Below are 24,331 nucleotides of genomic sequence, written 5' to 3'. Positions count from 1 at the left end.
ACACAGACAGTGCACACCGTGGGGGATCTCATTTGTAATGGACTTAAGGGACTCCATGTGACTCTTTTCTTACATGCAATGATGCTCTAAGTTCTGCATTGATTAGACAAATGTACATGACGGCATCCTGTGGAGTCTTTTGTTTGTTGATGAGCATGTCTCAGGTCTATTTGTGTGACACATGAGGTTACAATGCTGCCTGATGCTGTTGATCAGTGAATGGCCAACTGTAGTCCAAAAAGCATTTACTCCCCAAGTGTTCATTTTGTCAATGAGAACTTTATGAAAAAAATTCATTGACGAACTGTTTCAACAACAGAAACCCAATATTAAGTATAAAAACAAATCAAATTAAAATTAAAAATGTGGAAAATAGACTAACTACTGTTGGAAAGTCTTATTCAGCATCTGCCGAAATCTCACATTGTATCTTACGATTCAAAGTACACATGAGCGACGGCGAAGGCTGCAACCTGAGAAAGCTTCAAATTCATGAATAAAAGCAAGTTTTAATTGAAGATAAACATGTTAATGACGACTCAAACTAACAATAACCGATTGACATCAAACAAATGCAGTCACCACGTTGGTTAAGCCTTCAGGATAAACAGTGGTTAATTGGGATGAGAAATGTAAACTCAATGGTGAAACTTCACAGGGGAGGAAACACTGACATTTAGCTTTGTTATGGTACAAAATCTAGAGAGAAAGTGAATCACATGCTGCACCTTCCTGTTAAAGTTACATCATATATTCAAAAAGAGTTAGAAACACATTGCTCAGCAGGGACAGTAAAAGTAATTGTTTGATTATAAGAGTGGTTTATCAGGCGGTCCTTGTGTTGTGGTTTCAGCTGCCCTGTTGGCCCTGAAGTCCTCCGCTGAGTTCGAGAAGAAAACTGTGTGGACCCGAGCGTACGGCTGGTAGCCCGGAGGAGCCACAATATCGTACAGGAGCTCTAACGCCGAGGCTGCATCTCTCCTACCTGAGCTTGTTGGAAATGGATACAGCAACGGCCTTGAACGTTTTGAGGCTCAGTGCAGCGCCACACTTTGAGCTCGGATAGAAACTGTGCTGCCACTGGAGCTCGGCTTCAGTCTCATGTGAGAACAATGTCGAGAGGAATGTGCTCTGTCAAACATTTCTATTAAAATGGTAACTGAACGTATTTTATTCGGTGGTTTCTACATCTTTGAACAATTTCCAACAAATCAAACTAAAAAAAAAAGTAACAGACTTTGATTTTTCGAGTCCTTGTTATCCTCTGAACTTCAGAAGTCTCTGGGAGTCTGAAATTGTCCTTTAGCCTTTTCAGTTCTTCAATGTTCTTCGATGCGTCATCTCCTTTTCTTCTTATTGTTCCATTTGTCCAGTAGGTGTTGTCTCTCCTTCAGCAGCTGCCAGACTGATATGTAGGCTCCTGAAAAGACAACACTGCTGTCACAAACTTGGCAAAAACTAAACCGTGTCTTTAATGTAATGCTGTGTCTATGGTACAGATCTATCAGCTATAAATAGATGGCCAAGGCCGAACTGTCCTTGGATGTATACTTTATGTTTATTAAAAATAAAAAGAATAACAGTTTTAGTTAGACTTAATTAATGCGAGATGGTAGGTTTGCATTATTATCCATCCACCCTGTAGTTATTTTAGTTAAGGCAGCAAAATTACTGGATAAGCGTTAAGGGTTAACAATGGATGTACAGGATTTTGTTTAAATGCAGAAGACATTAGCAGTTCATAATGGAACATTTTATCACGAAATATAACTTATATGTTTTATTATATATTCGCATTAGGGGTATTTTATTTATTTTACTCTTTGTCTCGAGGTGTTTATTAGACGCCAATTTCAATTTACTGTACATGTTAATGTTTATGCATTATCTAAATATGTCACTAGATGGCCAAAGAATTTAGAAGACCTTTGGCTATTTCAGGTTGCCCAGCAGGTTTGTCACTGGCAGAAAAAGGAGCCCACAGAATCCATCCCTAGATAGCCACAGAAAACAAATATGTATCTACTGTCTGCACAACTAATCCCATTGTGATATTTTGTATCATAATTAGGGTTGCTCCTTTTAAAATCCTGTCTGGTTGTGTTTAAAATCCATTGTTCGGTCATTATCACATCATATATCTTACCAAGAGTGAGAACAAGCAGGTACAGCAGCAGGATGAAGGGCTGGTGAATGTACGAGTTTAGTGCCGTTGACTCGATGTACGGCAGTGCCTGGTATATGGTGACACCTGAAGAGGGTAAAACAAGGAAGTTATTTAAAATACATTGTACTGTTCTGTCATGTCCTGAGGCCCCATGACGACTACTCCTATCGTGACTTGGCTGACAGTTCCAGTGATGGCTGATTATCTGTTTGTCCTGAGTGTCACTAGATTGGGTTTGTTTGCAGTGAACAGCAGTGCTCTCTCAAACGCACACTCAACTGGAGTGAGCTTTCCTCACACACTTCCTGGCATTTTATCATCACCCAGGCGCTTGCCAACTCATTTCCTGGACGCGCACCACTGTCCTTGCACAACACCAGTCCTCGACGCCTTCGAATGAACTGAAGCGTGTGTTGTCGAGAATTTGTGATGGCGAATGTATCGATGTTTCAGGAAACAAACGTCGAAACCAATCACGTCACCTTCTGTGGCGACTGACAGGATGTACAGGGGGATCCAGAGGGTGTAGCGGGTCCACAGCATGGCAACTGGGCGTTTGTCCATGACTCGCAGCAGCTCGTGTGGGTATCTGTCAGCAAACGGCACACATCAAAATGTTGACTAAGGTCATGAAAGGCCATAGTATTATCCTGTACAGTCGCTGTCAGTAAGGTAACATGCAAAAAGCTCCAGATTTTAAATTTTTTCTCTTGATGTATGACAGGACTGTTTAAACGTTACACTTGGCAATGCTTTGTTATTTCACTGGAACTCTTCCTCCAGCTGCATATTCGACATGTCCTGTGCAACCAGTTTATTTACAGACTTTTAACAAAGTAAGTATCGCAGCAGCAGAGAGCAGCTGGTAAACACTGTAGAGCATTTAATCACTACATTTAGATTTCCCAGGAGATGGTGGAGAACAAATACAGAGCTATAAGGAAATTCTGCTGGCCCTGAAAAATATAATGGCATTTCCCAAGATGTTCTTTAGTCAATACAATTTTTAGTAAGATCAAAATTCACTTATCAAATATTATCACTAACCGGAACTCTACTTTTACTCATAAATGGACATCCCACATGACATCATCCATCATTTTATAGCATCTTTGCTGTAAATGAAAAAGTATGTGTAATAAATGAAAAGTCCAGTGGGAGAGCAGCTGGTGTGCCTACATTCTTGACAGTGTTAGTTGACATAAAAGGTTCACTTGTCATAACAAGCACAGACGGAATGGGTGAAGTGAAATGCAGAGGCAAGATGTGATGCGCCTACCGCAAGAGGTCCAAGCTGTTCCACAACACGACCTGGAAACACACGACCGGTTTACTCTGGACCTCCTCCAGCATGACCACCAGGATCAGCAGAAGGTTCTTCTCCATCACCTGAAACGGCACACGGGGAGCACAGCTCTTTCAAATACATGTTTTAACACCATTAATAATGAGATGCCCTCATGGATGAGCTGCGATCACACACGTAGATAAAACGAGGAAGGAGTCTGGCTTTCTCAATCCCATCGGCGATGTGGAAAAGCTCGAGGTTGGAGAGCAGCTGGCACAGACTCATCACGAAGCCAACAGAGTAGAAGGTGTCTGCAGAGGCATCTGTAAAGTTAAATAACATGTTTTTTCATCCAAGCATAATCCCTTTAATGAGAGCCATCCCTCTACTCGCCACTATGTTGATGGAGGGGCGGGTGACGTGTTTGAGTCCACAATACACTTTTTGGAGTTTCAGGGCTGAACAGTGCTGCAGCCAAATCCAATACAATTGTACAAAAGTAAATTTCTTCAAACATAAAAATAATACATAACATGACTCCATACTGATCCTTTGGTGTCATCTAAGTGTCCCTAAGCCATAATTCAACACTAAAGAGTAATTTACACCGTATCTTTAGCCTAAATGTCCGCTGATAACCTAGTTACTGCAGCTATTGCAACTTCTCTCGAGTCGGTGGCTTATGGACACTTGGATGACACAGCAGGAGCAATATGAAGGCATTTAATGTTTTGTTTCTGTAGTTTCTTACGTCTAAAGAAGTGGTCGCCATTTTCTTAGGCTCCAACACCGTTTAGCCCTGAAACTCCAAAAGTGTTTTGTGTAGATAATCAGTGAGTTTAAACTATCCCCCTAAGACTGATCCTGGTTTAGCCGGCGTGTCTTGTTCTGTTGAGACAAAGCTCACCTTTGCCAAACATGAGGTACCTGGCAATGGTATTTGCCAGTATCCATGTGTGTCCGCAGAACTGGAACAGGTTATATGAGAAAATGTAGACAAGCCTTAAGCTCAGCCTGAAAGGTAAAAAAACAAAAAAGGCACAAATTAGTTCATCATCTGGCATCTGTTTTTTGTGACTTGGGTCTTTTGCAATGTGGACATTACACTGTATTATGACTGGCTTCATTAATGTACATTAATGGACTTTAATGAAACATTGTTTATCGAGCTTCCTCTCTAACGATCTGTTTACTGGACAACACTGATTCACTTGGAACAGTAAATTGTCATCATAGATCATTGACCTGAAACTATTCAGAGTAAATTTAAATGACATAAAAAATACAGTGGCCCAAGTACTGTAAGCATGTATTTAAGGTACTTATCATCATTCTTGATTTCTGCATTCACTGGTTACCTAAAGCAGCAATTATAAATGTGGTGTCCACCTAGAATTTTAGGTTACTGAAGATTAGGTGATCAAAAGGGGTGGGCCTCACAGAGAGCAGTGACGTTGCAAGACATCAAATCAAAACAAATGAGCTAAAAGAGGCTAAACAAACTGCAGAGTTGGTCATATAACAGATTACATCCAGTGTTGTTAGTGATTAGTGCAGCTTTAATTACCTTTTAATTTCTTGTATTTCAATAAAAACGTTGTTGTGGGACCACCTTGTCCACGAAAGGTACAGTTTATGTCTTATTCCTCGAGGAAAAGGTAAATACGTGTACATACTGTATAAAGAAATAAGGCAATAAAGTTCCAAAGTACAAAGTTCCTGGAATACAACTATCAGTCTGAAGGCTTATACATCTAAAAAATAAGCATTTGAAGAGATTTCTTTCTTACAACACAATACATTTTAAGGTACATACTCCTATACATCAGCAAAGATTAAAGTTCATCATGCATTTTTTTGGTAATACCCAGGCAATACCCTGGATATTTTCATATCATGGTGCTTTTCTCTTGTGAGCTTATCTACAGGGATTTAGTTGTTAGTGACTGGAAAGCTGACTAACTCGTCAGATCTCAACACGCCCTGGAACTACAGAACATTCCTTCTACCACTGTGAACTCCCATTCTTGAAAACTCACATATTTAAGTTACATACTCACGTACATTCTCCCTTTAAGATCCCTTCTTTAAAGGTAAGCAGGAGCAGCTCATTTCTGTCTGAGTTTGAGGAGATTCATTTTTCCCGGTGAAGTTTTTGGCTCCGTGCAGCAGTTTCCCCTCAGCAAACCCAGACCTGCCTCTTTCTTCATTCTCCTTCACAACTGGAGGCAGAAGAAATGCTGCAATATCTCAGCTTGGCAGCGTTTCCTCAGGCCGATTGTAACAGTTTTTACTTTACGGCAACTAGGAAGTGAACATTCCATGTGAGAATGTAACAGCCCCCTCTGAGAAAACTATGAGCTGTGTGTCCCCCAAGAGTACATAGGTCAGAGGGAGGAGAGAGAGGCAGCAGAGAGGAGGAAGACACACACACTTGCCCAAACACGCACACACACACTCAAATTACATGTCTACCAGGTCCGTATTAACAGCAGGAACAAGGGATACCCTTTTGTGCCCCTCAGTACAATTCCAACAACACCCTCAAAATCTGAAAACCCACAAAATTCAAGTCCAACTTATGATCAAAGTGAACATAAAGAAGGGAATGCAAAATTCTGCAAACTTGACAATATACCAGTGATGCAAATGTGCAGAGACAAAATGAACTACAGTTAATCCCAGAAAAAAGACTCTACAATAATTACTATATTTTGTAGCGATAGGTCGCTCTGATTGGACAGCATGGGTGCAAAGGCTCATGGGTTGTTAAATTAGTCGCGTTGTGTTAAAAGTTCTTGCTTGGTTTGAGCCATTTTCACGTCTGTGTGTTGAGGATAGTTTCAAGTTCTGTTTATGTTTCCTGGTAAATGGAGCCACCATGACTGTGGGGGTGTAGTGACTAGGATCGGTGCCAGTATCTGTTCCTTGTTTTGAGTAAAACATGCTCTGATAAAACTTTCAATTACATCATACTATGTGTTACTGTTCTGCAAAGTATTGCTTGAGGGTTGATAACTAAATTCAATTGTTACTTATGTGTTTACTAGAGACCATCACAATGGAATGTGGATTGTGTAAGGTGTTCCTCAGAGGATTAAATAATATTACATAATAATCTCTATTCTGTTATCATTTCATCAATCCCATGAAAACACTTCTGTTTTCACAAATAATATTTGATCTATCATTCAATTCATATTTATTTATCATTCACAATTCAGAGCTTAATAAGTAGGTTGCATAGGAGAACATTTTAAGTTTTTTGATATAGAAGTTATGTGATGGATAAAGATGGTTGTGTGAGTAATGTGTTCTGACCTGAGTAGACAGGTGATATGATTGAGTTGAGACAGACGTGAATCAACTATCAACTGAAACAGATATGAATATGTAAACATATCCAGATGTGTTTTGTCCTATGTGTGGAACAAATAGATTAAAAAAAATCAACATGTAACATAATGTGTAGATCCATGGATAGATAGATTACCTTATTGATCACTTTATGGATCCCTGGAGGGAAATTAAATATGTTTGTAATGTTTATGTTTGTAATCACACAAATTACTGCACACTAGTGTTGTCCCGTGTTGACTTGATATATCACATCATCAAGTGTATATATTTATTTATCAGTTCATTGGGAGGTTCTATGGATAAAAACCTATCTGTGTTCTCTCTTCACAGTTACAGGAGTAGTAATAGTATGCAGTGTCCTCTAGTGGTGGAAAGTTGTAATTCATCATGCAGAGATCAGGGTTAATTAAAATATATGTCTACAAATGTTTTTATGTGATACAAACTCCACAGAATCAAATATATTAATGAGAATGAATACTACATCACAAAAAAATATTTTATTGAAGAGTTTTTTCAAATCAGATGCTTCAGTGTCCTTCAGGTCTGCTCACGGCAGCAGAAAACATACTGTAACATTAGAACTCCAGTCTGAAGCCCAGCATATGCATTAACGTGTGCATTCAGTGTCACGATAGGCCTCATTGTGACAAAAGTGACAAGGGTCAAAGGGCAGGGACAGTGGAGGCCAGGTCAGAGAGGAGGGCTGTTACATAACTGCTGAGGTTAACAGTGAGGGTGACTCTTCAGTTAAAATAATACAAATATAAAATCTTAGAAGATAAGATGAAAGTGTCCATAAGTTTTCCTCCTACAAAAATGCTACTCCTCTGATCATCCAAGTTTCCGTAAGCCCTGACAATCAAATTTGACTCAGACATTTTTGCCTAAATGTCCTCTGTTATCCGCCTGCAGATGATCACAGCCGACATTTAGGCTAAAAACTTGCCGTAAATTCTGCTGTTTCGAAATCGGATTTCAATATCGGGGCGTACGGCAGCATTGCCAGATGCGAAAAGTTGAAGTATCGTGCCAGAATCTTCAAACGATCGTAATTTGAGAGAAATGATCGTATACGACCAGAGTATGGTGTGGGACGCTCAATACCGACGTTTGAAGCTGTGTCGAGATTCCGAAGGGGTTCAGTGTACGGAAAATATCCTTCTCAAGACACACAGCTCTTATTTTGAAATATCACGGCCACTTTCATCATCACAACATGCATCATTTGCTGGAAAGACGTCTTGTGAGAAGAGATATGTAAACACTGATGGGATCCATATTTTACCATCCAGTTGAACTATTTACAACTGATAATAATAAGTAACACAAAATATGATTATTATCATACATCATGCGTTATTGATCGTACATCATAGAGAAGACAAGATTATCGTACAAAAACAAAATGATCGTACATCTAGCAACGCCGGCTTATGGACACTTGGATGAAACCACAGGAGCAGTATGGAGGCATTTAAAGCTTCTTCTTTTTTTTACATTTAAAGAAGTAGTCTCCATATACTACAATTGTATTGGATTCAGCTACAACACTGTTTACCCCTGTTGACTCAAACACTTCACCCACCCCTCCATCGGGAAAGTGGTGAGTAAATAATCGGGGAATTTTCACTTTTGGGAGAACTCTCTCTTTAAAGTGACAATGAATTTAGGCCTTGTAGCTATGATGACCAAGCCGACAAACAGCCAATCCGAACAGGCCTGAGTCTCCAGTTTAAAAGATGGAATCGAAAGGATGTAACCTATTATCATCTGCCCCCTCTCTTGTTGCTGATTAAATGCCAGAGACAGATGGGAAACAGATTAGCCTGCTTCTCAGTTCTCCAGGCCAAGGCTAGTTGTGAGCACTGTCATATGCTTCCTGAAATTACAGATGATTTTCTGTATCATATGCTTGGCTGCACTCAAGAACCCTGCACTAGAGAGTGTGATGAGTATGACCTTTCAAGCAAGACTGCAGAGTCAGTGTCTTAAAAAGCTGCGTGATGGAATTCTAGTCTAAGCCATCGTAAATTTGTAACACACACACACACGCACACACACGCACACACACACAAACACACACACACATTCATATTCTGTTGCGAAGCTACCTCAGTCAACTTTGTGACTTGGGAATTGAACGTTTGTCTCATCCTCCCACACACAACCACACATTGTTTTATAATTGTTCATACTTGACATGTTGATGCTACACTAAGCAAGTAAGCTAATTCCAGCTGCTGGTGAAGAACACGAGATGCAAACCCCAAATTGTGACTTTGAGGTTAAAGGTTCTATCAGCAGAAATTGAATATAAAATAATCCTAGTGATGTTTCCACTTGTGTCTTTCATCTATTTGTATTAGTTGTTGTTTTCTTTACTCTAGAATGATCCCTTTATATTTAAATACTTTAAATTTACGTCAGGACTGGGTCCTCTCTAAGCAGGCCGCCATGTTTTTTACCGTAGTTCAAACTGAACAAACTAAACACCTTTTGAGTTTTAATGGCAAATGAAGGGTACCACAGGTTCTCTGTCATGTTTGTGAGGGGAGAGTGAGGTGAGGGGTATTCAGCTGCAACATGCAACTTCACCACTAGACGTCGCTAAATTCTGCACACTGAACCTTTGAATTAGGAAAAAAACATTATTCCAAAGTCGAGCAAACTTTAAATTTCATGTTGTATTTTAAAGAAAGTGTATAGAACTGTCGGGAATTACTTTGCCACAGAAATTGAGCTAAATGCTAACATTAGCATGCTAAAATGCTTACAATGGCAAAGCTAACATGCTGATGCAGGTCGGATATTAGCTAAGTTCCCTATCTTTAGATTAGCATTTTTTTACCTGTGTTATTATCGGTATTTGAACCTGATAATAGCGTGACCAACACTTATGTTAGTTTGGTGTTCGGGAATTATTCAGTATAATTACATTAATTTGTGTTATTTCACATTTCCATCCCCACATCAGCGTGTTGATGGTGACAGCTAACATGAGCTGAAATGAACCAGTGACACCAGTGATGAGGGAAAGCTTCATCTTATTCCTCACACCCTCACATTGGCACTGACACCGGTGTTAAATGGGTCCTCCGGTGATTTAATATCACACCTCCATCAAGTTGGGGCACTCCCCATACTGCAAATCCCATGGTGCAACCTGATAATGTGTCTGGTAATAGACCCAGGCTGTAACGCATATTTTCAGTTTTCGTCTAAAATGTGGATGCCTTCCACACGAGGAAGTTATAACAGTTTTCTCAGGCTGAGTAAACTGATCAGCAGGTGTAAAACCAGAGCTTTAATCCGGACTGGTGAAGAAGAATGAGTGAAAGTGTCCGGATGAGTCTCTATTAGCAGCTGAAGGAGACGTCTCGCTGCGTGAGGAGACACACTTGGCTTTTACAGGCTATTTCATGACTTCTCAGGGCTCAACACAGTAATATTACACATATAGTTTAGTGTTTATAATATGAATCTATTTATTTTTGCTGCTGCTGCTATGGAGATATAGTTTCAGACTGCACTAGTTACAGAGGGTGATGTTATCGAGGGGAGCAGCGTGTTTAGCAGTGTGCTCTTCTCGTCAACCAGCTATGTCGCCCTTCTTAATCCATTTTGACGAATGGCCCGACATGATTGACCGCCTGCTGTTTTAATGTGGACTCCACAAGTAACTGTATCTCCTCAAGACCTGCAGACACCAGGCCATCTCACTAAAATAGTGTGCTAAATATATCCTGTTTGTGCGGCTGGGCTTACAGTAACTGAGCCCAGGTCAAAGTTTGGACCTGCAAGTGAGGTTCTCATTCTGCTGGGCCCCAGGAAACCCCCCGTTTATTCCCCCTTTTTGTGCAAAAGGCACATCATTTATTTCTGCACCTTGGTTTTTCTGTGTGGTAATTTGAATTAGCGCACATTCATTTTGACACAGGACCCTTGTTATAAGATAAGGTCATTTATTAGTCCCACTATGATGAGATTTACTCTATTACTACAGCAAAAGGGACAGTACAAATAGAAGCATCAGTACACGTAATTAATAAGTAAAGATACAATCAAAACACAAGGAAATATACAAATATAAAATGATATATACAATGTAAACAGAATATTTACAGTGTAACAGTATTTAACACATATGAAATTGAAATTACACAAATAGAACTGTAAAAAGGTTCATGTAGACTATTGGGGGCAGAGCTATAAGGTACGACCTGTGATACCTGATCATTCTGTGGCTGAAGGCAGTGGCGGTTTTGGGCACGGGCGAACCGGGCATCTCATGTCACGTTGGGGGCGGCGCGAAGCGGTTTTCTATTATCTATCATATCACCGTGTGTGGAATTGGCAAATTGGCGCCCCTGCAACTGCAGCGCCCCTGCTTGATGCTGTGTGAGAAAACTGCAGTAAAGTGAGCCGTCATCTAGGAAGCCAGCCGCCACCGTTTGTTTTTTTTGCACGTCTACTTGTGGCTATACGGTAAAACAGCATGGTTGGCTGAAACGGCCTAAAATTACTACAAATACAACTTTTTTTTTTATTTTTTTATTTTTTAAATCTTCATGGCGTATCTGCTCATGTCAATTATCATGTATTTTTAATGCAAATTAAAGGGCAAGTCTGTTAAAAAAAGAAAAAAGTGTACATAATGTAACCATATTTGGATGCTGATTAAAAAATAGGGGAAGGGGAGGGGGCGCGGGGGACAGTTCACCTCTGGGTCTCCCAAATGGAACGGACAAGGGGGGGATCCACTGTATAGAGCAGTGATTATCAAACTGTGTGGCGCGCCCAATGTTTTAACGTCCGCATCTCTTTAACGGCGGAGCAGTAAACAAATCGCTCTTTCGCCGTAGACAGTGGTCTGCAACCCGCGGCTCTGAAGAGCCGCCCCTCTGCAGTGGCTTCCTGAACTGTGTTGTGTGTGTCACGGACAGCACACACACAGACAGACGCCGGGGCTCCGCCCCCCGCTCCGCTCACTCTCTCAGAGACACACACACAGTGTTGCCAACTTAGCGACTTGTATCAGCAAACAAACACAACCATGGACAAGTTTCTGACTCGTAAAAGTCAGGCAACCGATACGCCAGTTGCGAAGAAGCCAAACCTTTGCAAATATGAGGAGAGCTATTTGCAGTTTGGTTTCACCGTCACTGGCACGACTGAGTTAATTCCTCAGTGTGTTTTGTGTGCCGAGGTGCTGGCAAATGGCAGCACCTCATGAGTCATTGAGTTCAGTCTCTTCATCGATGCAGAGTCCACATCGTGATGCATCTAAGAATCAAGACATTTCCAGACCTCTAGTGTGGAACGTGGCGAAACTGAACCCTTTCAGCACCATGAAAAAAAACAAAACTTATGAAAAACAAAACTTGCTCTGCCAGAGTGTCTCTTTTGGCTCATTTTGCTGGTCCCAAGCCCAGATAAAGGAGGAGGGTTGGACGTAAGCTAGCAATGCCGCCCCACTTAACAGTACGGCGCACATCATCCTGCTGCACACATCATCTTGCGGCGCACATCATCCTGCAGTGCACATCATCACCGCACATCATCATGCAGCGCATATCATCCTGCGGCGCACTTCATCCTGCGGCGCACATCATCCTGCAGCGCACATCATCGTGCAGTGCACATCATCCTATGGCGCATATCATCCTGCCACACACATCATCCTGCGCCGCACATCATCCTGCGCTGCACATAATCACCGCACATCATCATGCGGTGCTCATCATCCTGCGGATCATATCATCATCACCGCACAATGATGTGCGGCGAACATCATCCTGCGGCGCACATCATTGTGCAGCGCACATCATCCTGGGGCGCACATCGGCGCACATCATCTTGCTGTGCACATCATGCTGCAGCGCACATCATCCTGGGGCGCACATCATCCTGCGGCGCACATCATCCTAGGGCGCACATCGGCGCACATCATGGTGTGGCGCACATCGTCCTGTGGCACAGCGCACATCTTGGTGTGGCGCACATTCGTGTGGCGCAGCGCACATCGTGGTGTGGCGCACATCGTCCTGCGGTGCACCTCATAGTGCTGCGCACATCATCCTGCGGCGCACATCATCCTGCAGCGCACATCATCCTGGGGCGCACATCAAAGGAGGAGGGTTGGACCTAGAGCTACAAGTTCCACCCCACATAACAGCCGTTTGATTAAATTTGATATTCTAACATTTAACAATACAGGACAAAAATTGATTTATGTAAGTGGGTCTATACAGCATTAAAGTCATGAAGTTATTTTGAGAAGTGATGGCCTATTTCAATGGCAAGATTAAAAAAAAAAAAAAGAATCAACAGAAGAATACGGAAGCGTATTGCATTCACTTTTTTTTTGGGGGGGGGGCATTTGTCTCGGAATATATTCCATGTAGAACAGCCACTGGCTGAAGGAACTGCCCAGTGCTGTGATGGTTTCCTGCAGAGGGTGGGACTGGTTCTTAATCATTGATGACAGCTTTGCTATCATTCTCCTCCGTCCCCCACCTCCACTGGGTCGAGGGGGTTTCCCAGGGCCGAGGTGGCCCTTTTATGCTGCTGCCCCAGCATAAGATACCTCTCCAAAGTAGATGGCGGATGCCACCACAGTCATAGCTTGTCTTGAGGAGCGCCCCCTGCAGTCCAAAATACCTCAGTCTCCTCAGCAGGTAGGGTCTGCTCTAGCCCTTCTTGTATTACAGGTCCAGTCCTGATTATTGTTGAGGTGCACAGCCAGGTACTACAAAATATGTGATAGGATTATTAGTATAATTATTATTATTATTTACATGCTGTATATTATTGTTCAAAAGAACTGTGTGGACACAGTTCTCCCCTCCTCCCCCTGGCTAATGAAGGAAAGTGTGAAAAGGTTGGACATCTTTCTAAACTCCCCTTATAAGGCAATATGATAATCATGCCTTTTTTCCACGAAGATGTCAAGAGAGCTTTTGGTGATGAGAGCCAATGCCGGTGTTGTCGGTGTTGCCGGTGTGCTCAAACAAAAACATGTGATCTCTGCAGCAGGATGTATACGTGGCATCCTGCCTCTGCCTTCCCCACCTGCTGTCTGGATCCTCTGGAGGATTTACTTCTGTTGTGAACTTGTCCAGTAGTAATTATTTCTGTTGGGCTCTGAGTCTGAAAGGATGCAACATGCATATTACAAGTTAGTGTATCATTACTGTAATTATATTAATTAGTTATTTGAAAGAATTAAGCAAAACCACTGGACAAATTAACATGGAACTGGGTGAAAGGGTCGAAGACGAACTCATTCCATTTTTATGCGAATCAGATCTTTCCTTAATATTGTGAGACAGGACATTTTGCAACATTTTCATTGATTTCTAAATAAATAATTCATGGATCTTGCTCAAAAAGGTAAGTGTAATTTGATGCACGATGTAGTAATATGGTATTAAGCTACTGCAAAGAGGAAGCTGATGTTGGTGGGTGTACATAGTGCTGGAAAATTAGTTTTGTGTTCCACCATACTTTCCTATCTCCATCTATTATCTGTACCTCTTATCCTTTGAGGCCTGTGGGGCGCTGGGGCCAATCCCAGCTGACATTGGGCGATAGGCGTTGCAACACAGAGACAAACAAGCATTCACTTCATTGATCGAATGATTCCGGTTCAAATTCACACATACAGTCAATTTAGAGTCTCCAATCAACCGAAATTCCAATTATTTCTTCGAACTGTGGAAGGAGGCCACAGTACCCCGAGCAAACCCGCGTGCAAACTCCACACAGAATGAACTGGCCGAACTGGGATGGAAATCAAAAGACATACAGCTCGGCAAAGAACAGATTGTGATTTTTGTCCTGTTGACATATCAATTAATAATTAAACACGCCTAGAAAAAAAGGGTTTTGTGTTGCCTCGACATGAAATCATCAGTCATTGATTATTTTTGCATCCCTACCTGGTCATGTTGGAACAGGATATATGGGTTGCATACTTGTATTCAGTCTTTGACACATGTAGAGCAGAGTTTCACCCAGTTGGGCTCTCGCTCCTCTCTGGTTTCCCATTCACTATCTACAACAGTATACAGTGCTGGCAGGAAGGCATGGTGGGGGGGGGGGGGGGGGGGGGGATTTTTTGCCTACCAACAGCAACAGCAGACATCACAGCCCCTTGGTGAGGCCAGGGTTCGTTGCCAGCAAAACCCTCAGCGTGCCCAGTTATTCATTCCAATCAGACTGGACTCCCTGACGCTGCAGGGCTAACCCCTACATAAGTCACAGCGGTGTTACTCATCACACAAATGTCTCATAAAACTGAGACAGATATCTTAGATACACATTCTATAGATTTTCAAAAACGCTATATGAAAACGATAGCATAGGTTTTTATCTATTTTGAAAATTAGACGGTGGAACAGCATGGCTGTGGTGTGGTCAGCTCTGTCGGCTCAGAGCAAGAAGTGGATTTCTTTCTCTGATAACCAGGTGGAACGGTTACTGGCAGAGTAAACAACACTACAACACTATACTTCACACACTACTGGTAGTACAGTCAAGATGGATAAGACCCAATCAGAATTAAATAGACTTCACTCATATTAGGGTATAAGTGCATATAATATATTAGTATCGTTGATCTGGGTTTTTTAATTAATAAGTGAAGTGTAAATAAATTGTTACCTTAATCAGTTTAGGGAAACCAGTGAATGACCTGCTTTTGAATTACATAGGTCGTCCTAATGCAAATCCTTACAAGATATATATATATACTTGCTCCAGTAACTAATTTAATCTATTGTTTTGTTATTCAAATTTTATTTTATTTTATATTTTGATTATCTATAGTCTGTAAAAAAGAGTGATTGAGAAAGATGAAAGATTTAAAGGGGGGTCTTTTAATGACGCTCAATAAAACATAAAAACATATCCAATCAGGGAGCAACCATGGTTGTCTATGTCATCAGTTTCTTCCGTCCAGACTAAAACCCAATCCTGCAGTTATCAAACTGAAACGGGCCCCCATTGTCACCAAAGCTCTCTGTTCTTGTGGACATAGACTAAAAGTAGCCAATTGGCACAAAATTCATATCAGCCAGTATGTCAGGATCCTAGTGATGGCGCCCTTGTGACTAGCATCTGTGGCTAAAAGATACTCATTCATTCCAAAGTTATTCACACCCTACATCAGATTCCGGACGCAACTGCAGCATCGCCACATCTGTCATCTATGTAACTCTAACTGACATACATACAGTTTTAGGAGGCTCTACTCGTCAGTACTTGGAGTCATGATTGACACGACATGGGTTTTAGCTTAGTCTGTTTTCCTAATCCTTATCTTCATCTGCAGGATGTCCAGTAAATCTGGAATGCACCAAGACTGTAAAGCAACAGAATATTCAACTCTCCGCAGTTGAGGCTAAATAACCCTTGATGGGGAAGCATGTGAGCTTGACGTTAAATTTAAGACATTACTTTAGTTTGACTGTTTTGCTGCTGAGGGACAAGATAAACAGATATAAAGCAAAAGGTAGGATTTTTATCAGTTATTTACTGGTTGAAAAAGTCTCCCAGTAAGTTTAGGCTGTATCTCACTGAAGCTGGTTTCAGACCAGCACTGAACTCTGTGTTGAGCTTCTGTCAGTGTCCGAGTCTTTTCTTCCTCTCTACCTTTCTTCGTCTATGTGGGAACATATCAGAAACATTTCCATGTAATTCAAAGCAAGCAAGTGGGCATGTTGATGACACTTATCAGATGCAAAACTGAAAAAAAACGAAGGAATTCAAATATCTTAGGATGCTTAAGAGTTCCCATACATGTAGAAGACGAATAGATTTACTATTACTATTTTTATAAGCCCATTCAATCATTGGTGACATCATGAAGTCACCAATCATATTTTCCCACAATGCCCATCTGAAGAGAGATCAGAATTACAGGAAACCATATGTCGTGAGCAGGCTTCTTAAAAATGGCCTCATCACAAAACAATAAAAGATGAGCTGTCTATGGTGCTGAAGAGTAACTTTGAAACCATGTGTGCTTCTGACTTTTAACCTCTTCAGTTACAAATGAGTTTTAACGAAGCTTGGTCATGCAAACAAAGGTTCAAATCAAGATTCTACTGGAGATCATATAGTATGATTCCTGGAGTCTGAAAGAGTAGAACAGGAGGAAGAACCTTCAGCTACCAGGCTCCTCTCCTGTGGAACCAGTGCCCAGTCTGGGTTTAAGGTTACACTTAAAATGTTCTTCTTTAATAAGGTTTATAATTAGTGCTGGGTCAGGTGGGCCCTGAACCATCCCTCAGTTATGCTGCTATAGGCCAAGACTGCTGGGGGAATTCCCCTCATGCTCTCTCTCTCTCTCTCTCTCTCTCTCTCTCTCTCTCTCTCTCTCTCTCTCTCTCTCTCTCTCTCTCTCTCTCTCTCTCTCTCTCCTCTGACTCCAGAGCTGTAGGATCAACAATGACAACAACAATATTATTTTGATGTTATAATTACTAACACTATTTACTCTTGCTACTATAGTAGCGAAAGAAGGGAAGAAGTAGGATTCACACACTTCTTGCTCTTATGTAATCTTTCAGTTTTATTTAGGTCAATAAAGGTTTAGGCATTTATTGGAATTCAATAATTGCCACTTTAAAATAACAGTTTAACATGGAACAATATTTTTTTCAATCCTAGGTTCCATTGTTAGAACCAAAATTTAATTATCCATGTAGTTGCATAGTTTTGGGGTTTGCCAGATGTTTTCAATGTCTCTTTCCAATGATCAACATGCGACTTCACACTAACCACCAAAATAATAAGAGGGTTTTAGCAACGATAAAACTATCTGATAAAACCTAACCTTCATGAATCCTTTCCGGAAAAAAATTACAGATCGAAGCTGCACCTATTTATGTTTTGGAACCTCTGGCATCTTCCAAAGGCCCCTGTTCACCCCTTGCCTTAGACCGGCCCCCGGTGACACAGACTAACCCCTGGAGAGCTTCAACAGTCGTACGTGCACGACGGCTCTCTCCTCACTGGGTGAGTTGCTGCTGAGTTGTTGTCACTTGGGTGTTTATCTGCCACACTGCTTCCATCTGAGGTGTCACAAAACCCTGCGTACACTCCCTCCTGTCCTACATAGCTGCACTTTTCACATTTTGCCGCGGTGCCCACATTTGAGCCGCGCGTGTATTTTTAAAAACAGCAAGTGAGTCGTCTGTCTGCTCAGACATGTTATTCGTCGGTCCGGCAGAAAGAGGCTGTCACTCATCTTCTTGTAATGTCCTAAATATACATTCATTAGGTTTGTTGTCATGACAACTGATCTGATACACAGGCCTTCGTATTAGTTCAATCGTGGTATACACGAAAAATTAGATACATTTTACAATTGGTGATAATTAAAATTAGAAAAAATTTAAACAAGTAAAGAAATTTAAACTCAATTAAACAATACATACATTTATGTATATATATAACTGATCTTCCAAAGCCCGTTTTTAACCATAATTCAAGAATACGTGCACTGATTAAGCCTACACAAATCCAGGACATTTTGAAAACATGCTGCTCTTGAAAAGCCCGTTCCATCATTAAGGACCCCTCCCACCCCTTAAACAGAGCGTTTGTCCCACTGCCATCATGCAAAGGGTTTAAAAGAATCGGAACCAAGTCCACAGGGTTCTGCAATAGCTTCTTCCCTAAGCAGACAGACTCCTAAACAACCTGCTGCCACCATCCACTCCCCACACACACATGCAATCCACCCCTTGCCCACCAACAAACACACACAATCAAGCACCCCACCACTTCTACCACCTCTACACACACATATAATGGACAATGGGAATAGTAAATCAAGTGACATATTATAGTAATATACATTTTTATGTTCTGTATTTTATGTTTTTTGCACATTGGCCTTTTAAGAAACACCATTTCGTTCAGCTGCATACTGTAAGTAAGTACTGTCATGTAAGCATGACAATACATTTCAGTTGACTTGATGTCTACCAGGAGAAAATTAGCTTCCCTTAATAGACAAAATAGTAGGAACCTGCTAAATGTAAACAACTTGAGTGGTCGGCAGTGGCATGCATCCTTTTTTCAGAGATGCCCTCAGAACATATGAAATCAATCTTTGGATTTGCTTTGAATCTTAGTTTCTCGAATGTGGAAAAAATTAAACTGCATTTGCCCCCTCAGTGAAACATCCAGTGGCTATAGACATAAAGATATTGCAGATGCTGATGCCTGCAGCGGCTCCTCTGTTCATTCTGTAAAATATTTAACCTCTCCGATCTGATCTGCAGATATTCCATCTTAAAGTTTTGCGCTTTTTCTCAGACCTTTCACCAGTTCCCTGTCCTTTCTTTCATAACTGCGGTTTGCACGTTTCATATGAACACTGGTATATGTCTAGAGATAGTTCAGGTGGTGTTATAAATAAAATAATACAAAAAATAAAATATGAGTGGTTTATGTTATCTTCTATGCTTCTCCACGTTATAGTTGAATGTTGTTTTTGTGGGAATTATACAGAAGTTGAAATATTCCCAAGAGAGAGGTACGCCGTATTGCACGGAGGTCATCTCAACGACTCCCCTTTGGTCCGCGACCCCCGTATTGAGACCCATGTAAGCCAGACGGTAGTTGGTAATGTCTCTGTTCCGTTTTAGATCCTCGGCTTTGGCCTTCATGTCACGGTGAGCTGGAATTTCTGGAGCGCCTCCGTGTCATCAGAGTGACTGTCTAACCAGGCAAGGAGCTTTGCGCGCAGCACCATCACTGTCTGGAGGACGGGGGGGACCCTGGGTGGTGTGTGGGGGGGTCCATCTCTGTCGCCTCTTGTCTGTCTGACACCAAATGTAAGCTAAAACCTGCCACTCCACCACGGAGACGGAGCAAAGCTGCGTGGAGACTTCGGCGACTCTCCGGGCGATGAAAGATCTGCTCCAGAAACCGGCTCATGGAGGTGAGGATGCCCCGGTGAAGCAAGACGAAATCGATTACGTCGATTTTGAGTTCGTGGACGAGAAGACAAGAGGGGCAAAAGCTGGGAAAGACTGTTGCTTTGGTTTGAAAAACCAAATGTCTGTCCTTATTGACAAGAGGAGCGCGGGAGCTCCGTGCGCAACGGGACCAACCCGTGAGCTGGCGAATAAAGCAGAGATTGATTCTGAGAGGAAAGGGGGTTCCGTGGTTGATAAACGTGCAGGAGCTGGCGAGGAGTGTTTCCCTTATTCATCATCGTCATCAGTTCCTACTTGTCTCAACGCAAAGTCAGAGGGTCGTCTCGAATCAGGAGACCGAAGCGAGCGCGCCATTACGCAGCCGGATGTGTCCAAACCCGAGGACTTGAAGACAGAAAGAGATGGTGAATTACACTGTGATGACAATTATCTGAGTGGGAGAAGTGAGTCGGATGATGAAGATGAAGATGAAGAGGAAGATGGTGTTACTTTGGTGCTTTCTGATGACTGCGTCCCATGCGTAACCGAGGACGAGTCTCATTACATTACCACACACGAGATCCAGCTCTCTGAGCTGTCTGACCACGGAGGGGACTACGACCTCGGGACGGGCTCCTCCACCAGCTGGGACATTGAGGATAACAACCAGGTGTACACCTTTGTCGATTATGCTTCGTTCGACGGAGACGGGGCGACGGGGGAGAGGGGGACCGGCGGCCAGCCTCGCTCTCAGGGCGCAGCAGCAACAGTCAGCACTCTGCTTGAAAGTGATCCGTGCGACGCGGCCAAGATCACCAGCTCAGATGAGAGCTTGTCAAAGCCCCAGAGGCAGCAGCACCAGCAGCAGTGCAGTGGAAACAGTGGGGGACAGATCCGCCTGTCAATCAGGGCCACTTCTCGAGCTATAAATGACCCTGGCAAGATCCAAGAGCATGGAAATATTCTTTATCATACCGGGCGCTCCGGAGACCTGGGTCGCTATGTGTTAAGGGGAGCTGATGGGAAGACAGAGACGCTGTGTGACAGGGCAAAGTGCTTCATAGCTGTGCCAGGACGCGTGCACTTTGGCGGCAAATTAAAGGGGAAAGAGGTCACTGAGTATTCCAGCGGTGCGTCCAGCGCCGTCAGCGAGCTGGACGACGCTGACAAGGAGGTGCGCAACCTGACAGCCAGAACCTTCAAGAGCCTGGCTTACCCTTACTTTGATGCCATCAATTTCAGCACCTCCAGCGAGTCCTCTGCATCAGAGCACGGCATAGGGATAAACAGGTGGTCCACGTTTGTCGACCTGAAATATGGCAACATGAACATGTCACAGGGACTGGACCAAAGAGGTGTTTCCCAGCGAAACTCGACGGCCTCCTTTGAAATAGCGAAAAACATAGACAATAGAGGTTATAAGGACATTGCACTGGCAAGCATCAAACCGCCCCCCGGCAAGATTTTCACTCTAAGTGGAAACCCCCATGGTGCGTCGTCTTCCACAAACAAAATAGAGCTGATGGGGAAATTCAGCCAGGGTCACAGTGGGATGATACGACTCACGGAGACCCTGAATTTTCGATGCAATGTCAAATCGGGAATGTCTGGTGGAGAAAGGCGCACGAACTTTGCAGAAAACGCCGCAGGATCACGTTCCACGGATGAGGTTACCAACAGTTTGCAAAGCAGCCAGAAGAGAGTGGCCAGCAAGCCGCCCTCTAAAACCATGGAGGACACGCACAAGAAAGCCATATTTGCATCGAGCCTGATCAAAAATGTGATTTCTAAGAAGATGCAGTTCGAGCAGGAGCGCAAGATGGAAAGGGGGGAGATCAGCGAGTCGCAGCGGGCGCCTTCTCCGTGCTGTGTGCAGCAGGAGAGCGACAGTCACCAGGGGAAGGGGAGCAGGGAGCTGCAACGGCAGAGCTCCAGGTTCTCAGAGAGCAGCTCCGACTACGCCATAATGTGCGTGGATGAATTAGGGGACCTTGTGGACAGCGGCTCGTGCGATACCAGGAGCGAGTCCCGGAGACAGGACGCGGCCGCTCCCGTACCAGAAACTAATTTGGAGCCGGCAAACGAGGTTGGAACCGATACTAAAAAAGGCGCATTGGAAGCGTCCAGGAGCACGCTCCTCCGCAGCCAGAATAGCGCGTTCAGATGCTGGAGGGACGAGGAGCTAGAGTTTCATAAGGATCGTAAAAACGATCAAACTCGGGAGGAGAAGCCGCCGTCGGCTCACGACAGAGAGGGCGACGGGGATCAGCGCACGGCGGGCAGCGGCAAATCCACTAAAATGTCACATTTGTTTGTGCCAAGTATCCAACTGCTGCCCGGTGACGGAGAGGTCGGACAGCAGCTGCAGAGCAGGAGTTATTCTCCGTGTGGCGAGGGAGGAGGCGTGAAACCGCGCTCCGACAACACTTTAAACGTCGCGGACTCCAGGAGCGTCGCTACCTCCAGATCTCCGGAAATTAAAATCAACTTGAGGAGCGTCAGGGACAAAAAAGCGGAGCCTTTCGGCGTCTCCAAGCTGCGCGCTCCTAATATAGGCTGTAACGCGGCCAGCCTCGCCAGAGCGGATGACTTCAAATGCCAGGCGCTGGCTGCAGCTCTGAAGGGTGAGTGCTCAGATAAAGTGCCGCATTTCATGGTCAGAGACATCAGAGACAATATAGGGAAACTACAGACTCCGATTCACCAGGTGAGGGACGTGCGTAAACTAGTTAAAAGCTCCTATCACTTTGTTTCTTTGGATAACAATGACACTAAATCTAACACCGCATCGGCTGACAACCATCCAGAGCTAAAGAAGCAAACGCCCGGTCGAAATCCCAATTCTGTGTCCCCCATAGTGATAAAATGTCAGTCCGTGAATACAAATAATAACGGAAAACAGTGTGGCGATATTGACTTGTCTAACCGGGATCCCTTGGACATTGACAGAGCGTCTCCAGAGGGCGCCAAAGGGGCTCTACCACAGTGGGCAGCAGGGACAGCAGCCTCAAATAATTCCACAGAGGGAGACATTGGTTTGAGAATTGAAAGCAGAATGGCTTCAAATAAACAGGAAAAAACATCAGATATTACAGATAAGAAACCCGAGTCCAAAATGGCAAACCAGGGGGCTCTGGCAAAACTCCAGGCTGCCGTGAAGACCATGGAGCAGCTCTATGTGTATGAGAAAAATAATTGGAAAAGGAAGAATGAGCTGCAGCCCCTCACAGACAGCCACGTACTCTCGATGTTAGCTAGCGAGGGACAAGGAGGACCCGAGGAGGACATAGGGAGAGGGTCCAACATGTACCAGCCATTGAGACGAGACTCCTATCCCAACTTAACCAAGACACCACCAGCACGAACAGCATCCCCTAGCGGTGACAGCCTGCTGCGGCGGGAGGACAAAGACCCTCTCAAGGGATTTCAGACATCCGGTGGCCGTGAAGACAGGTTGTTTGCTAAGTCGGTGCAAACCACTGGCACCACAGGCAGCACAAACAAGTTCAGCCTCAGCTCTAGCCTCAAAGCTTCCGCAGCCGCTAAGGTGACTCAGTCAAACGCAGCCGCACAAACTCCTTACAGCACCAAAAACTTTGTCCCGAAGTCCCCCAAGCTTCCCGTGTCATCAAAAATCTGCCAGCAAAGGGGAAGTGGAAACGATGGAGCTCAATCAATAGAGGTGGACAGATTTCCACAGGACAATGAGAACTATATAACCATTCCGGTCAAGTCTCATGCCAGCAGCAGCAAAAAGCCCCCTTGTGCTGATAGGACATCCGTGTATTCCTCCGCCGCTCAGTCCCACCCAACCACTCCTCCAGGATACTTTGGATCCGGTGCCAGGGGCCATGAGGACCACAGCCAGACCCACAAACGCTCCAGCATCGTGATGGAGACATGCTCGCCAGAGATACCCTCTGCTACCATCTACCACTCCTTACCACTGGGCATGTCCCCCAGTCAGCAGCACGTTTACTGCTTCTCCCCGGCAATCACCCCCGCTCCCACCATGGACCCCTTCCAGGCCACCCAGCGGAAGATGCTCCTGGATCCCACCACTGGAAACTACTACCTGGTGGACACTCCTGTGCAGCCGGCCACCAAGCGCCTCTTCGACCCAGAAACAGGCCAGTATGTGGATGTGCCCATGCCGCAGCCTCCCATGACTCCGGTGCCCATGCCAATTTCACCATTGGCACTCAGTCCCGGAGCATATGGACACACCTACATGATCTACCCAGGCTTCATGCCCACACCCTCAATGATCCCGACCCGGACGCTGGTGCAGTCCCAGATGTCGATGCAGCCGGGGATGGAGAGTGGCGAGAAAGCCATGTCCCAGCAGACTGAGGGGATGTACATGGAGAGCCCCTACTACATGGCAACTGGGAAGTCTCCCCAGGTGGCCACTGGTTCTCAACAGCAGGCCTATACCAGCCGGCCGCTACAGGGCTACTCCGGCGTCAAGCAGCCGGTCATCAGCATTACATCCCAACAGGGGCCCCGGATCATTGCCCCGCCCTCATTTGATGGGACCACCATGAGCTTCGTGGTGGAGCACAGATAAACAGCAGC

At 43.9% G+C, this 24,331-nt stretch overlaps 3 protein-coding genes across 5 annotated transcripts in view; 2 read left to right on the top strand and 1 right to left on the bottom strand.

Annotated features, from left to right (window-relative positions):
• focad (focadhesin) overlaps nt 1–1,585 on the top strand; it is a 38,913-nt gene extending 37,328 nt beyond the window's left edge. The window contains exon 44 of the mRNA XM_053415981.1: nt 854–1,585. Coding sequence (XP_053271956.1) covers nt 854–927 — 74 coding nt within the window. The 3' untranslated portion in view covers nt 928–1,585. The remainder of the gene's footprint in view (nt 1–853) is intronic.
• hacd4 (3-hydroxyacyl-CoA dehydratase 4) lies at nt 260–5,901 on the bottom strand. 3 transcript variants are annotated; one of them, XM_053415987.1, is made up of 7 exons: nt 5,512–5,901; nt 4,363–4,469; nt 3,651–3,778; nt 3,447–3,556; nt 2,650–2,756; nt 2,147–2,251; nt 260–1,420 (listed from the first exon to the last, which is right to left on the bottom strand). In XM_053415987.1, exons 2-7 carry the CDS (start codon nt 4,373–4,375, stop codon nt 1,338–1,340), a joined length of 546 nt encoding a protein of 181 aa, XP_053271962.1. In that variant the 5' UTR covers nt 4,376–4,469; nt 5,512–5,901; the 3' UTR covers nt 260–1,337. The 3 variants fall into 3 exon arrangements, with proteins under 3 accessions (XP_053271962.1, XP_053271961.1, XP_053271960.1); XM_053415986.1 differs by having other exon boundaries at nt 5,516–5,901; XM_053415985.1 differs by having other exon boundaries at nt 5,520–5,893.
• Nucleotides 5,902–13,417: 7,516 nt separating this feature from the next.
• c23h4orf54 (chromosome 23 C4orf54 homolog) lies at nt 13,418–24,331 on the top strand. Its single transcript, XM_053416751.1, has 3 exons — nt 13,418–13,495; nt 13,763–13,817; nt 19,675–24,331. Exons 1-3 carry the CDS (start codon nt 13,418–13,420, stop codon nt 24,321–24,323), a joined length of 4,782 nt encoding a protein of 1,593 aa, XP_053272726.1. The 3' UTR covers nt 24,324–24,331.

The sequence above is a fragment of the Pleuronectes platessa genome, chromosome 23 (genome assembly GCF_947347685.1).
Source record: "Pleuronectes platessa chromosome 23, fPlePla1.1, whole genome shotgun sequence".
Lineage (NCBI taxonomy): Eukaryota > Metazoa > Chordata > Actinopteri > Pleuronectiformes > Pleuronectidae > Pleuronectes > Pleuronectes platessa.
The sequence above is the reverse complement of the archived record's forward strand: the minus strand, read 5'-3'. Positions and strand labels throughout refer to the sequence as shown.